A 16,419-nucleotide genomic window follows, 5' to 3' on the forward strand; every position below is an offset into this window, starting at 1 on the left:
GAAGACTGAGCCATGGCGAGAGGTGGTGGGGGCAGCCAAGTAAGAAGATACACATCCATTCATTTAAAGAATGAAACAAGTAAATGGACTTCATTCTCTAGATTTAAAAGATGGAGCTCTGTTTTCATGCTTTCAGCAATTAACTGTCAAATGAAGGACTACACAGTAAACAGCAAACCATAATAAGATAAGCTTTAGGATAGAGGCACTAACAATAGTCGGGTGGAATCTCAGAAAATAATTCCACTAAAATAAGAGGAAGTGAATCTTAGATTGGAAGCAGGTCTCAGGGCTGGGTGAATCCGGAGTAAACCGATGCTCATTTGCTGAGAGAGAATGTGTGTGTGTGTGTGTGTGTGTGTGTGTGTGTGTGTGTGTGTACACAATATGGGAGGTGAGCCATTCTGGAGCAAGTGATTCGCTTTGGGAGGCTGTGAGTGAGCCACGCTGAGTAAAAACGAGAGGCTTGATAGCTTGTCCTTCAACAGACGGGTCCAAAAATGACTATATAAAGTAAATACCATAAATCACTGTTGTCGGTGCGCACACTCCACCTCCTCCCTCCCCTGCCCACAGCCGTCCTCATTTCCACACCCCCTCAACGCTGCGGGGAGAGCTCGTGGTCTCCGTAAACGAGCGGACTTCTGACTGTAATCCTAGCACGTCACTTTGTTGAAGGCAAACACGTGGTTCAGGGAGAACTTATAAATCTCTCCTCCCAGGCAAGATCGTGATGTTATCTGCTGGCAGCAGAAGGTTCGCTCCGAGGGGAGCTCCCGAAGCTCCCGACGAGGGAGACCGAGAGAGAGAGAGACAGAGAGAGGCAGAGAGAGGCAGAGGGAGAGAGAAGCAGAGACGGAGAGCGAGGGGCACAGAGAGGAATCGAGAGAAGAGCGGGAGCGCAGTGACGGAGACATGGGGACAGGGATGGAGGACGTAGTATAACGGTCCAGGGAGCCCTTCGGGACAGTGAGCAGCTGCCTGGCTGCACAACGGAGAAGCGCAGGGTCTATTTCAGGGTGCCAAGGGCCCACCTACCCGCAGCGAGAGAGTCCGAGAGGGCGAGCACCCAGGAGAGGGTGGGGAAGGGAGGGAGTCCAAGGGACCCCCCCCCTCCCCGCGCAGCCCCCGTAAGGAATAACACCCCCTAGTCAGCGCGCCCCCGGAGCTGCCGGCGGCGGCGGGGGGTCGGCGTCCGCCGCGAGAGGAGAAGGCGGAGCGGGCGAAGGAGCGCGCCGGACGCCGGACGCCGGACGCGTCTGCGAGCGGCCGCACGACGTGGAGTAGCCGGGCGGGTCGGCGCGCGCCGGCCGGGGTGTCGGCCACCGCGCGCAGCTCCGGGAGCAGCCCCGGAGCAGGACCGCCGCCGCCCGCGCAGGACCCGGCCGGGCGCCGAGCGCCGTGCGGAGCGCACCCGCCTGCCCGCGGCGCGCCGGGCTCGCCCCCAGCGCGCGCACACGCGCGCGCGCGCACACTCTCGCTCACACACTCACACACTCACACACGTGTGCGCTCTCCGCTCCGGAGCCGCGGCCGCTCCTGCTCTCAGCGCCGCAGTGGAAGGCAGGGCCCGACCGCTCCTTCTTTAAATACCTAAATCACCGCCCGGCCGGCCTCGGCGGCCCCCCGCACCGCGCTCCCGGCGCCCCTCCCGCCAGCGCGCCGGCTGCCAGCCCCGGGGCCTTTTCATCTCTTCCCTTTTGGCCGCAGGAGCCGAGTTCAGATCCGCCACTCCGCGCCCGAAACTGACACACTGAACTCCGTTGCCTCCTCTTAAATTTATTCCTGCCTAATAGCCACTCGTCTTTTTTCCACCCCCCATTTCGTCGCTCCAAGAAAACTTTTTCTTACTCCCCCAAGTTAGGGTTCTCCCTGCCCACCGTGTGTTAATATTTCCACTTTTGGAACGACCTGCATTTTCTTTTTAAAGGAACTCAAGCAAGATACCTTTTTCTATTGGACGTTGACTCTCGATTGTTTGCAAAAGTTTCGCATTAAAAAAAAAAACAAAACTACCTGATCTGTACTTGAGAGTTGTCGGTTTCTTTTTTTTTCCTCCCTTCGGTTTTTATTTTTTTACTTTTTTTTTTTTTTTTTTTTTTTTACTTTTTCCACCTTTAAAAAAATGCACTACTGTGTGCTGAGCGCTTTTCTGATCCTGCATCTGGTCACGGCCGCGCTCAGCCTGTCTACCTGCAGCACGCTCGACATGGACCAGTTCATGCGCAAGAGGATCGAGGCGATCCGCGGGCAGATCCTCAGCAAGCTGAAGCTCACCAGCCCCCCGGAAGACTATCCCGAGCCCGAGGAGGTCCCCCCGGAGGTGATCTCCATCTACAACAGCACCAGGGACTTGCTCCAGGAGAAGGCGAGCCGCAGGGCGGCCGCCTGCGAGCGCGAGCGGAGCGACGAGGAGTACTACGCCAAGGAGGTGTACAAAATAGACATGCCGCCCTTCTTCCCCTCGGAAAGTAAGTACTGCTTTTCGCTTCCATTCCCCGAGGCTTAGCGCTGCCCGAGGCTCCCGGGGCCGCCACGACTCCAGGGTTCGCCCTTCCCGCTCCGGGTCCCCGTCTGCGCTCCCCCCTCGCCCGTCCTTCGTCCCACCCACCTCCTTGCCAGTCGTGTGTGCCTGAGAACGCTAGACTTGCAGTCGGCGACTTTCGACTTAATTTTCTCCATTTCTCCCTCCCCACCCCCCCTCCAACGCCTCGGTCCTGTAACGAGGCGCGATTCTGCCCTTCTGGCCCCCGAAAGTCTCTCCTCGGCCACCAGCCAGGAGTCAGCCCCCCCCCCCCCTTCCCAGTCAAACGGGAGGCGCTCCCCAGGGCACGGTTAAACGGGGAGGTCTCGGTGGGCTTGTTTTCTTTGGCTCCGGGTGGCGTGGAGCCCGCCGATCCGGCGCACGAAGGGTTAAAAAAAAAAGTGGCTCACAGCTAGCCTCTCCGGAAGGCGCCCCTTTCCGGGCCGACCTATCAGCGGGTTCCCCCCCCAAGCCTTCGCTATTGTCTCTAACGCCCCTAAAAATGTCAGCATCGCCAACACAGAACCCGATTTGGGAGACCCCTCGAAAAACACCCCGGAGCCCTCGGCTCTTGCATCTGTTGGCCGCAGCTGGGTGTTTACAGGCCCCCCGAGGGGAGTCCTTTTGGTTTCACCTGGAGGGGTAGAAAGGACGACTTCGTTTCTGACGGTGTTGAAAAGGGTTTTACTCCGCGTTAGTTTCCAGAATCCACTCAGACCTGTCTGCAGACCGGCCGCTGGTGGGGCAGGTCGTTTTCCTCCCGGCTTTACCCTTGATCTTTCCAACCCTCGAGCCCCCGGCTCCCTGCCCTCTCATGGGCTTCCTCGCAGTAACCCTGGTGCGTTCCTGCATCTCACATAGAGCAGAAGACAGCCGATTTTTTTTTTTTAAACTGGCTTCTCGGAGGGCAGCTGGCATACAGTAGCAGCAGGAGGGAAGTGATTGATCGTGCAGGCCCTGGGGGGGGGGGTTGGGTAGGGATGAGGACAGTTAGCTGCGAGTGATATCCAAGTTCTTAAGGAAAAAAAAAAAAAGAAAGAAAGAAAGAGAAAAAAAAGAAAAAAAGAGGAAGCATCATCCTCCAGTGATACCTGAGAGGGTTAAATACCAGGAAGAAGAAAAAGAAAAAAAGCTTCTACATTTTCGTATTCCAAATCCCCAGTCATAAACTTTTCATTGGTTGCCCATTTCTCTCCTCCCCTTTCCATGCCCTATATACTTGCTGGCTGCCTTCACAAAGTCTCTGTGTCTTGCCTAAATAGATAATATGGCCATCTTAGTAGTTTTGTCCTAGAGGCTCTAATCGCAGGGTGGTCCTTTCCCTCTATAAATATCTCTTTTTAGTCTGACAAGTCCTAGTTCTGCGACTTTTCCCGTGTCTTGTACTTGGGGTCTCAGAATGTCAGCCCGTGTATCTAACCCCAGCCTTCCTGGGCCCCTTTCTTGGGCTGCGGCTTCTCCACTTCTTGTTCAAGAGCAGAGCAGATGTGGGATGGTTTTATTATTGTACTTAGGCACCGACCTCGGTGATAAATCCCTACGCCCTGGTTATTCCCCTCAGGAAGTAAAGCTTTCTACCTGGGGTGGAGCCAAGGAGGTATTAGGAAAGAAAGTTCACTGTAATTGGTCCAGAACGCTTGAGACCAAACAGAAAGTTGAGTCAGTGAGCTTTCTCGAGCACGTGTTATCTGTTCTGCTGGTATTTGGGCAGGCGGGTAGGGAGGTTATAGAGACTCTGAACCGTATTTCCCTGCGAAAGTTCAAATGAATTGCCAGCCCTGTTATAACAGACAGGAGATCTCCACCGCCTCATCAGACAGGTATGGAGAGGGCAAGTTACCTCCGAGGGTGCTGATTCTTTGTGCTTTCTGGCACATCTCAGTCTGAATTGCGGAGATGATCCAATCCAGAATGATGACGATCACCAAATTGGAAAAATTCTCAGCTTGATGGGATTTCAGAGGATGTCACTGAAGATCTGTGGCTTGTCTTCTCCATCCCCCCTATGGCCACCAAATAGACTAAAAGCTCTGATAAGTCCAGTATGTATAAATAAATAAATAAATCCCCTATCAGTTTTCATACAAAGAATACAGCCTTCTGTGGACGTTTCGGAGCAGAAACCCATATTAAGAGCAGATTCGATACTACTGTGCAAGGGCTGTGAATAATTTTATAGAAAGTAGGTTAACTGATTTTCCAGCACTTTCTAGTTATACTGGAATATGGTGAAGCCTTCCAAAAAAAAGGAAGAAAAGAAGAAATCACTCCACCATATTTTTAAAGAGCAAATTGAAAGTACAGCATTGGCTTCTATACCAGCTTTCCCTCTTTAGGACTTTCCACCCAGCTTTTAACTCGGGCGTCACCGAAGTCGCTGTGGGGAGGAGTGTGCCTGTCATTTCTTGCAGCGAATCCGGCAAGGGTCATAAGCCCCAGAGATGAAGGCATGGGAAAGATCACTGGTTCATTTTTTTACCACCAACTTAGTAGTGTTCAGGGAGTGATTTCATCTCAAATATTACAAATATGCTCTAATTATACTCAATGAGCTATATATCATTACAGATTGCTGATAGCCCTTTGTGGGACATTTTATACAGTTCAGACTAAATATTTTTAGCAATGTGGAGATTTAAAAGTAAAAATATAAGAGATATTGTATATGCCCTCAGGCATATTTTGTTTTAAATATTATCCTTGGCCCAGCATACTGTATAAATATAGTAAATATGAATAGAACTGGCCAGGTGCCAATCTCCTAGTATGAATTTTAGTCAAGAAGGTATTTATGGGATATAAATAATACTGTGTCAACATTTAAAGAAGGGGTCTGATTAGTTTTGAATTTATTCATATTGATCTTCTCACATGCTGTTAGTTTAAGGCTCAAAGTGGAGTTATGCTAAGGTTTACCGATAGTTTACCCAGTGGGAATTAGTGGACATCTAGTCCTCTTGACAATCCATTTGAAGTTCAGGGCACATCGACTTGAAAGACACTGCACAAAGCTTTAGAAATTTGGGGGGTGATTCCATTAACTAGGATAAGAATCCAAGTGATTGACAGTTAAAATCTGTAGAGGCTTGGGCAATCAAGAAAAGAAGGAGAGAGTTTCATTTTCTATCTTTCCTCTTACTTTTTTCATCATCACAAATTAGGCAGTGTTGGGGTCCTAACAGGGGGTGATTTTGCCCTCCCCCCACCTCCCCGGGCACCTGCGGCAATGTGTAGAGACAGTTTGGGTTGTCATGACTGGTAGGGAAGGGGTGCTTCTGGCACTCACTGGGTAGAGGCCAGGGATTGTTGCTAACTAACCACCCTAAAATGTTCAGGACGGAGTCCCCCCAACCACCACCACCACCACACACACATCAAACAATTGTCCAGGCCCAAATGTCAATAATGTGCATGTTGAGAAGCCCTAGTAAGCCTGCTAGTTATTTTGGGTTATTCAGTTCTGCTAGGAGTACCATTTTAAAAGTAATATCCTAAAAATAAAATAACTGAATGATCAAAAGGACATTAACATGAGAGCATTGAATAGAAAGATAATCAGAAAGCTCTCTTAATTAAGCGGGAGTATGTATTGGACCAGTTTGTGTGGTATACACACTATTATTATGATCTTCAAGCACCTGAATTGAAGACGTCAAAACTCCCCATTCATTTAGCCTAAATAATGATGTTGCCCCACCTATCAGTAACTTCAGGCAGCAGCAAATGTGATGTTAGTCCAAACAGAGCAAAAAGAAGTGAGGAAGTGTCTCGGATTTTCCTTGCAAGGAAGACCAGCAGTTCATGCTCATGAAGAGTAGATTCTCCAACCGAGGCAACTGAAGAAAGTAAATAATTGTGTTGGTTTATTCTATCGTACTGAATTAGATAAACTCAAATCGACAGCCCGAGACATCACAGTGAGGTTTCCTTTGTGATTGTTTCCCACAAATGTTGAACATTTAATAACAAACAATCACTTTGTCTATTTCCCCCCGTAATTTTCCAAGTGAAATCATGGAATGTAGAATGAATACCAAGAGCCCTATGGTTTTGGTGAATTTGGACTTAAGATTCTATTCATGGACACGTCTTTCTCGATACAGATTGCTGGACTATTGCCCAGTTGCCCAATGAAAGACAATATTAGCAATTGCTGGAACATAGTAGTATTTCTGCTTTATATTCAGGGAGTTTACTTTTTAGGATTCTGTGTGTGCAGAGGTGTGAGAAAGAAAGAGAAAAATCAAAGACAGGCAGATTTGACCCTTTGACTTCTACCACGATTGAGTTATTAATACACGATTGACCAAACTTTAATTTCTGCAGCTTTAATTGTACGATTGCCTGTGTTAACTGTAGTGCCTAACTTGTGGTTCCATTTAACTTAGGTCACATTCTTTCAGGATTTCCTCTCCTTTCCTTCTTTTACTTTTCAAAGACTGGAAGAAAGATGCTGTTTATAGCTGAAGCAGTTAGGCGGTCCTTGTTGCCAAGTGAGACCAGCTCTCTGCAAGCTTCTCCCGAGGCGCCCCCATCCCGTGGAGGCCGGGCTTTGCTAAGCTAGAGGGACAGGTGGGGACCTCTAAACCTGGCCCAGGGACCCGGAGCCCTCAGTGTCTCCACAGCGACCCCTGGGGTCTACTCACGGAGCTGCACTGTCTAAATTCTGCCTTTCCCCTGGCGAGAAGACGCTGATGTAACCTAGTCGGCGGAGCATCTTTCATATGAAGATATGAAAGAATGACAGGTCATTTTTCCTAGAGGAAACTGAGACGCGAAAAAAAGGGCTAATGACTCACTGTTGATCTCACATCAAATCTGGGTTAGCACCGAGGAGGTCACTGACTCTTAGGCCTTCGCCCAGAGATTACAACACACTTCAGGCTGCATTTTTAGAAGGTTAGGGAAACAGTGGAGGAGCCCGGGCCTGGGGGGTTGTGCGGGGAGACCCCCGGATGCGGCTCTGTCTGACTCCGCCCCCGCCGCCCCTCCCCCTCCCCTTCCCGCTCTCTGCTGCAAGGTGAGGAGCCTAAGGGCCGAGAGGCTTCGAGAAGGAGTTCTGAAAACAGCCCCTTCAGCTGTCTTGATGTAGCATTTCCGGTCCTGACGGATCCTGGAGAGAGGATCTGGATTTGCCAGATGTGCTCGCTCTGCGCAGGCAGCCTTTCTCCTTCAGGGTGTATTCCTCTTTGCAGATTTGGAACAGCATGATGAAATGTGCCTCTGGCCCAGATAAACAAATGTTTCCATTGTCATTTTGAAACCATATGGTGCGCTTTTGTTTTTTAATATTCTTTAAACAAAGATAGTTTCAAACCTAGGAATTCAGCGTTCTCCAGGTATTTTTTAATTTCATAACTCGCTGAAGATCCTTGGATGGGTTTGCTGAGCCTGAAAGCCGAGCCTCGTCAATTGTTTAGGAGAAATTCGCATCCTGCTGCAACATCCACCTTGAGGGGTGGGAGTCGTCTGTTTCCTTTCCAAGGTCTGAGATCTGGTCTGAGATCCGGAAGCGGGTGTTGAAGTGCATGCCCTGTGGTCGCCGCCTTGCGCCCTGGGTCAGACTGGTGCCCTTGGCTCTGCAAAGAACTGCCCTTTGACCTCTTTTCCGCAGTCCCTGCATTACCTTCTTCTAAAGCTGTTCTGGAATATCTGCGCGTGTGGCCGTTGCCTTCACTTTGCCAGGCCTCACTTTCTTCACTGACGAAGAGGAACCTGTGCCGGGGTTGTTAAAGTTGGAGGGCGACGGGCGAACGGAGGCGCCCAGCTCTGCGTGCGGCACTTAGTAGGCCCTCTTAGCAGCTCTGAATTCACTGAATCTCAAACATCATTGATTTTATAATTTTTTTAATGTTTTATTTATTTCTAGGAGAGAGAGAGACAGTGTGAGCAGGGGAGGGTCAGAGAGAGGGAGTCATAGACTGAAAGAGGCTCCAGGCTCTGAGCTGGCAGTCAGCACAGAGCCCGACGCGGGGCTCGAACCTACGAACCGCGAGATCATGACCTAAGCAAAAGTCGGTCGCATAACCGACTAAGCCATCCAGGCGCCCCACAAACAACATTGATTTTAAGAAGCGCCATTATTTTGTGCGGCCCCAAGAAAGAAATACCACAGACAGTTAATTCTAACATGCCATTAATTGTGAGATATTTTAGAGAGATTAAAATGTGATTAAAAGTGAGGCTCTGGGAACTCCTCCCGCCAGCCTGGTACCTTCCCTTCATTCTTTTCTTTGTGTAAGTTCCACTCCATGGATGGATGTCCCTTGTTCACTTGGATCGGTCTTTAGGTGACCTCTGTTGCGTAAGGGACTGGGGAACAAAGACCGGAAGGGCTGGTAATCCACCATGTCTAGTGCTATCTGTCTTCAGATAGGAACGCCTTAAGAATTTAGGCTTCTTAGGCAAGATTTCGGATTTCTTAGATAGAATCCAAGACCTTTCAGGGTCTGGCCCCTCCTTGCTCAGTCCCATGTCTTGCTAAATCCCTGCATGAAAAGTGTACTCCAGCCACAGCACCCTCTTTGCCTTTACCCAAATGGGCCATTTATTTTTGTGCCTCCGGGCCTTTGTCTATGCTGTTTCTTCCACTTGGAGATCCATCTTTTAACACCTTTCAACAGCTTTTGAGCTATAGTCAGATGTCAAACCCTTTGATTTGTGAATTAGTTCATCCCCTGCAGCCTCACAAGACGGATAACTCATCTCTACAGCGGCCTCTTCTCTTTTGCCGTTGGGAAAATGTAGCTATATTCCATCTGTCTTCTTCGCTGGTTGGGAAATTGCCTCAGAATAGGAGCTAACTCTCATAGAAACTAGTGCATTGTGTTTGCTCACTACATGCCTCATACATGAATGAGCATTTCCCTTTAGAGAATAAGATTGACCCACCAGATGAAGGATTTATGGCTCCCAAGCATCGGGAGATGCAGAGAGATGAAATCTGCTCCCCATCATTATCAGGGAGAATCTGTCCGATGAATCACTTCACTGTGGGAAAGGCAACACTGGGTTTCTTATACCTATACATTTCCTGTTTCCAGTTTTACAGATAATAGAGAGCATCATGGTGAGAATGCTAACGATGGCAGATAACTTCGCTGGACACTGACGATGTGTTGAGCACAGTCTTAAATATTTTACATGCATTTCCTCATTAGATCCTCACAAGTAACCCTACAAATCCGCACTAGGATTTTCCCTGGGACATATGAGGATATGGAGATAGCTATTTCTTTTTCCTTTTTTTTAAAATTTTTAAATGTTTTTTATTTATTTCTGAGAGAGAGAGAGAGACAGAGAGTGTGAGCATGGGAGGATCAGAGAGAGAGGGAGGCACAGAATCTGAAGCAGGCTCCAGGCCCTGAGCTAGCCGTCAGCACAGAGCCCCACGCGGGGTTCAAACCCACAAACTGTGTGATCATGACCTGAGCCAAAGTCAGACGCTTAACCCACTGAGCCACCCAGGCGCCCCAGGAGATGGCTATTTCTGTCAGGGATGTGACTTACTGAAAGTAAGGCTCTTGGGCCTCTCTTCTCCTATCACGAATTATATTGTTAAGCTCTAAACTCTTTCCCTACAAAAGGCAATATACCCTCGAAGCCACGGCTATAACCCTTGGTCCTTTTCTCTGCCTTTAACACATTCAACTTGTGTCTCTGTATTTGGTTGATGCAAAAATGATGATTTATCAAGTCCCTGGTTTTGGTCTTGAACTGCAGCCATTTCTTCACCAAAGTGTTGATAGGTTTTGTGGAAAGAGGAGTCATACTGTCTCTTTCAGAGAATTAATGTATTTGGGAAGGCGGGTCAGTGTGGCCATGGGCATGGGGGTAGCATCAAAGACAAGGCTGATGGCAATTGTTAAGACATGGTCTTGTTTTAGTTAGCTGGTTAGCAACTTAGCTGGTTCAGTGTTGTTATCCAAACTGCCTGAAGAACATTTAAGCCTCTTCCTGCTGAATTCCAATCTTAGCTCTGCCATTAGAGGCTTCGTAGCCCCTTGTTTAACCTGACTGCAGTTAAAGGGGCACCTGGGTGGTTCAGGGAGTTACATCTGACCCTTGGCTCAGGTCATGATCTCGCAGTTAGTATGTTCGAGCCCCACATTCAGCTCTGCTCCGACGGCACAGAGCCTGCTTGGGATTCTCGCTCTCTTTCTATCTCTCTTTCTCTCTCTCTGCCCCTACCCCATACTCCTCCTCTCTCTCTCTCAAAAGAAATAAACTTAAAAAAAAAAGATAAAGACAATAACATGCGTCCTCTAGTGTCACAAAGGACTGATAAGGATATGTGTAAAAACCTACTGAGCGCAGCTGCTCCGGGCACCTAGTAGGGCTTGCTTTGCATTGAATCTCAAGCCCCATGCATTTTCCAGATACGCTTTTCTTCCTATGCCACCAGGAGAGACATATCATTGCCAATCAATTAAACCTACCATTGATTATAAGAGAGAATCTGTATTTCTGCCATATTAAGCCATGGTGAATATGTGAAGTCACATAAATTGTCATGGGTTAAAAAAGAAGCCCATGTGCACATAGCACAGAGTGATGTGCTAGGCTCTTAGAACATGAAATTAAGTGGAGGCATGATAAAGTTTCTGTTTAGTAAACTAGAAGAGCCACCGACTGCTGAGATCTACCTCCGGAATGAAAAGCGGGAGGCCCACCCCCAGCCAGGCATCCCGTGGTGCATGTTCAGTACATTAATTTCCAGTTTTGAATCTTTTTTTGACATCTCAAGATGTTACCAGCTGTTTCAAGAGGTATATACATGTTTAGGGAAAACACGTCTGAAGTATTTTAACTGATCTCTCTGCCGATGCATATGGCTCCCGTAGCGTTCACCCCTCTACCTTTCTCTTGGTCAGAAAGTTTGAAATCAAGTGAAGGAAGGAGGGGATATTGTTTCTGAAAGGCTCATATTAGGAGGGTGCTTCTGTGTAATGGGCTTGTGGACCTGGTTCAGCTCTTCTTCCCAGGTTTTCTGTCCCTGCCTCACCAAGTGAGAGTCTGCTGAGAAGGAACCAGGCCACTTGGAGTCCAGGCTGAGCCAGGTCAGGCAGCCAGAGTTAGACTGTGGTGGACCTCGTTGCACCTCCATGACCAAGCACCAGCCACAAGAGCTTCTTAGCTGTCAGGGGATTCATTTGTAAACAGGCCTTAGCAAGGAAATGACATTAGGGAGGGGAGGTCTCAAAGAGGAAGACAGATGACAAGAAGGAGAGAGGGTGGTCAAATGTTACCACAAAGGGTTTGAGGAGGAAATGGAAGCTTGGGAGGTGATACCAGAGAGGAGAGGCCGCGCCAGGCCCTGGGTGGTTGTTAACAGTGCAAGATGTTCTCTGTGTGAGGTAGCCTTCTGCTTCCCCGGGCAGCTGGGTGAAGCCATTTCACTGCTGTGAGGAAACACTGCCACCCAAGAGGAGTGGCATTTACTGGATATATACTCTGTTAGGCTCCTCAGTAGCTGAGAAAGCTATCATTTGTGGTCCAGGACCATCCCTTCATCCTCTCACAGGAGCCCTGCATGTGTTATCACCTAACAAGCTGGAAACGTGGGGCTTAGATACTCCTTTAACCACTGGGATTGAGGAATTTAAGGCAAACAGAAAATGCTTTCTGGAGGTTGTGAAGCCTGAATCTTCTGAAAATAGTTCGAGTGCATTTCCGAGCTCCCCCTGCAGCTGTTTCCCCTTACTGGCACGTTCCACGCCTTTCTCAGCGAGAGCACCACTCTCAGTCAGGCCTTTCTTGCTGCCTACACGTTGGTAATCGGGGAGCGAGCTATTCCTAAAGCAGAGACACTGGCTTTCTGAAAGTGTCTGTTTGAAAATACGATTGATTTTTTTTTTTTTTTTTTGGAGATGTTGTTTGTTTCAGGAAATACTGTAGCATCTTTCCAGTCTCCTGCAAAAAAAAGAAAAATGTTTGTGACTTAGACCTTGGCTCTGCTCATTTGGCTTTCCCTATCTGACCCACACCACGCTGACAAATACCACATCTGTCTTGACAAGCTAGTTCACAAATAACTACTCATTCATAACTTTAGGCTGTTGTAAGAATCCTTATTTGTTACTTCATCTTGTGAATAGGAACGCAAAGTTGGGTTTCGAGAAAGACCACAAGTCCAGTGGCCTTTGCAAATCTATATGGAAGCACTTTTTTTTTTTTTTAATTTATTTCTAGGAGAGAGAGAGAGAGAGACAGTGTGAGCAGGGGAGGGTCAGAGAGAGAGGGAGACACAGACTCTGAAATAGGCTCCAGGCTCTGAGCTGGCAGTCAGCACAGAGCCTGACGCGGGGCTCGAACCCACGAACCGCGAGATCATGACCCAAGCGAAAGTTGGACGCTCAACCGACTAAGCCACCCAGGCGCCCCTGGAAGCACTTTTTAATCTCTTTTAAGCGCACTGAAATATTTATGGTTTTCAAAACATCAATGGGAATTTTGGGAAAATATAATTTAATTTTTGACTTTTGGACCCATTTTAGTATTGGTGGTAATTCAATGCTTTTTTAGACCAAATTGACCAGAGGTTATTGTCTCTAGACCAGATGAGCTAGTGGCTTTTCCATTTGGGAGTTTAGTTCTTATTTGGTCATTTATTTAACCATCCGTTAACTTAACCTCATTTTCACTTCTACTTTGGCATCTTAATGACAGTACCATTGGAGTTGTTACTACCTGCTTTATGATAAACTCTTGGAAGTTACTGGCTTAGAAGTAAGTTACTTGGTAAGGGAACTGTCCCTTCAGAGGTCTGTTTGGGCTTTCTGAGGGGAAGTGTTTCCGCATCCCAGGCATACGTTGGCATCTGGGGCTCTGGATGTTAGTGGGACAGGAACAGAGGTGGGAGGGAGCCAGAGTCCCTAGCTTTAACCGGAAGTAGCTGAGCAGAGGCAAAGCTAAAGTTTGGTCAGCTCCTACAGTCCCGAAGCATCTGTTCTCACCTTTAGATATGTCTACGGGGCACCTAAGTGTCTCAGTTGGTTGAACATCCAACTTCAGCGCAGGTCATGATCTCGCAGTTCATGAGTTCGAGCCCCGCATCGGGCTGGGTGCTGTTGGCACAGAGCCTGCTTTGAATTCTCTGTCCCCCTCTCTCTGTCCCTCCCCGCCTCATATACTCTCTCTTTCTCAAAAATAAATAGATAGATAGATAAATAAATAAATAAATAAGCAAGCCTGTTAAAAAATCATGTTGATTTGAACGATTAGTCATTCATTTGTACCTCCTCATAGTATAAAACCTTAGTTAAGTATGTTAATGGAAGTTCATGGAAGTTACTGGTTAATGGAAGTTACTGGTCAAACCTGTGAGCTAAATCCCGAACTGCCACTGTTTCACCCACTCACTAAACTTGTGCTTTTCTCCCCCATAGAATAAGGTGACTGGTGCTAGATTGTCCTGGAGAGAAACATATTTCAGAAGAATACTACTGTCACAAAATATCACCACCAACAATGAAGCTATGTGTAGAGAGTCATGTCTAATTTCATTAATTCTTTGGCACTCGTATCCACATTCTAGAAAGAGGGTCTTGAGCCTAGCTGACCCCGAGTCATTATACATTTGGAATCGGCAGTTTGCCCTCCCTCAGTAACATTTGCTGGGAATTCTCTAAGTAGAAAGTTACTGCAGTAAGCGTTGGGGAGAAATGATAGTGCGCACATAGGAAACTGCTGCAGTCGTGAGAAAGATGTCTGTTGGGCAGGTTTGGAGGGATTGAGGTGAGCACTAATTAGACACCGAGTTTACTGGAGCCTTTGTAATGGCATTTAATTATGCTTAAGCTATCTTGCAGCGAGAAATGTGTTCTCTTCATAGATGCTTTCACACTACAAAAAAACCACAACTTACCCAGAACAAGTAAACTTTATGAGGGGCTAATTTTTCCCTCACCCACCTGGTTGGATTGCCTCAAGGTCAAATGAGATTTTGTAAGAGTCCTTTTTGAACTATAAGTCACAAAAGCCTATACCCAAGTTTCTCAAACTTTACCATGCAGAAGAATCCTGTTTCAGGAGTAGTGCTTATTATACATGCAGCTTCCCAAACCTTTGTCTCCTACCCTGCATCTAGATTGGGGTTCAGCAGTTTTAAGGGGGGGGCTCCAGAAACTGCCCTTTGAAAAGAAAGCCAGGTGATCCTTAGGCAGGAGCTCAGAAAGACACTCTGGAAACACTGTATTTTGGTTTTCTTTCTTAGCTTTATTCCTTAGCTGTGCCATCACAGGCAAAATGAACCTTAAAACTTACATAGTTAATATCATAATCTTTTAGACATTTTGTAAATTACCCATGCAAAATTTTAATTCAGGACCATTTCTATTTTCCAACTTCTGTGAGTGGTAATCCTCCACTATCAGTCAGTGAATGCCCAAGAACTTTTTAAAAGGATTATTTCTCTAAAACTAATTCATGTCTCAGATGTTCATAGGTTTTCACACTTTATAAAGCATTTCGCATATATCCAAGGCCTCATTGATCTATAAAAACATATTCCTATCACAGTGCCACTGTAGTTATATGGATTGTTGAGATTGATTAAAAAAAAAACAAAACAAAGCTAGGGGCGCCTGGGTCGCTCAGTTGGTTAAGCGTCCAACTTTGACTCAGGTCATGATCTCACGATTCGTGGGTTCGAGCCCTGCATTGGGCTCTGTGCTGATGGCTCGGAGCCTGGAGCCTGCTTCAGATTCTGTGTCTCCCTCTCACTCTGACCCTCTCCTGCTGTGCTGTCTCTCTCTCTCAGAAATAAATAAAACATTTTTTAAAAAGCATTTAAAAAAAAAAAACCCAAGAGTTGCTTTATTTGACCTAAATAATCACTACTAGCATCACGTCAATCTTTATCCAATTTCCTATCTGTACTTCTGCATAATGGATCAGCACCAGAGCGCCTTGTCTTTTGGCCTTGCTTAAAAACAAACAAAACGAAGCAGGAAAATAAGGAAAGAAAGGATTTAATACTGCAGCTTTATAGCAGAGTAAAAGTAAACCAAAGGTGCATACTTGAGGACTACTAGCTGGAAATTGCACATGTGAGTAGTTACCTTGCCTTGGTCCCGCCCAGACTTCCTCTGACCTGGGTGACCTGGGGCGTTCTAGGGATATGGATTCTGTTCCGAACTGTCCCTCTTCGGCACCACGACATCCACTGGCCTGAAGAAGGTGCTGTTTCCCAGGAAAAGGAGTTAAATCCCCCCAAGAAATGCACAGGGCCATAGCTGGAAGAAAAAGTATTGCTTAACCAAGCGACTTCCTCTGCATAGTCTGCTTTTCTCTGGTTATGGTCTTGGAGATTTTTATTTAAGATAACTTTCAGCATCTCTTGTTAGAGGTCAGCTATGAATGAGGATTTTGTTTGACTTGCTAATCTTGTGACAAACAGTTTATACCCAGTGTGGCTTCCTGTCTTTGCTGAAGGGCTATTTGAGGGAATTTTCTCCCTGTTCAGGCTGGGGAGAGGCTCTAAAAATAAACAACATGGTTGCTTATTGGTGAGAACATATGTGAGCAGACGTCAGCTGGTAACGGCATATGGTGCCAACATGATAGCCACGTGTTGCAGAAACCTGGCTGTTGGGCCTTCGTCTTCCATGCTAGCCAGGGCACCCAGAGCCTGGTAGTCTGCATGACAGAGGGCTCTGACTGGAAGGTGTAACCCCCAGAAATGTGAAAGCATGGCGTCGGGGCCTTGTGAGTGAGCTGAGTGTTAGAGACAGTAAGTTACAGGGTTTGGAAAAAAGCCTTCCTCTTCCTCATCCATTTTCAAACTGAGAGAGAAAATAGGCACAAATCTGGCAGAAAGAAGGAAAGAAAAGAAAGAAAGAAAAAGAAAGAGAGAAAGAAAGAAAGAAAGAAAGAAAGAAAGAAAGAAAGAAAGA

General features: G+C 47.2%; 1 protein-coding gene across 2 annotated transcripts in view; it reads left to right on the top strand.

Moving 5' to 3' along the window:
* The first annotated feature begins 755 nt into the window (after positions 1-755).
* TGFB2 (transforming growth factor beta 2) overlaps positions 756-16,419 on the top strand; it is an 84,624-nt gene continuing 68,960 nt past the window's right edge. For both annotated transcript variants that reach the window (XM_039219299.1, XM_039219300.1), the window contains exon 1: positions 756-2,471. In XM_039219299.1, coding sequence (XP_039075230.1) covers positions 2,126-2,471 — 346 coding nt within the window. In that variant the 5' untranslated portion in view covers positions 756-2,125. The remainder of the gene's footprint in view (positions 2,472-16,419) is intronic.

The sequence above is a fragment of the Hyaena hyaena genome, unplaced genomic scaffold (assembly GCF_003009895.1).
Source record: "Hyaena hyaena isolate Hyena2069 unplaced genomic scaffold, ASM300989v1 scaffold_805, whole genome shotgun sequence".
In the NCBI taxonomy this organism is placed as follows: domain Eukaryota; kingdom Metazoa; phylum Chordata; class Mammalia; order Carnivora; family Hyaenidae; genus Hyaena; species Hyaena hyaena.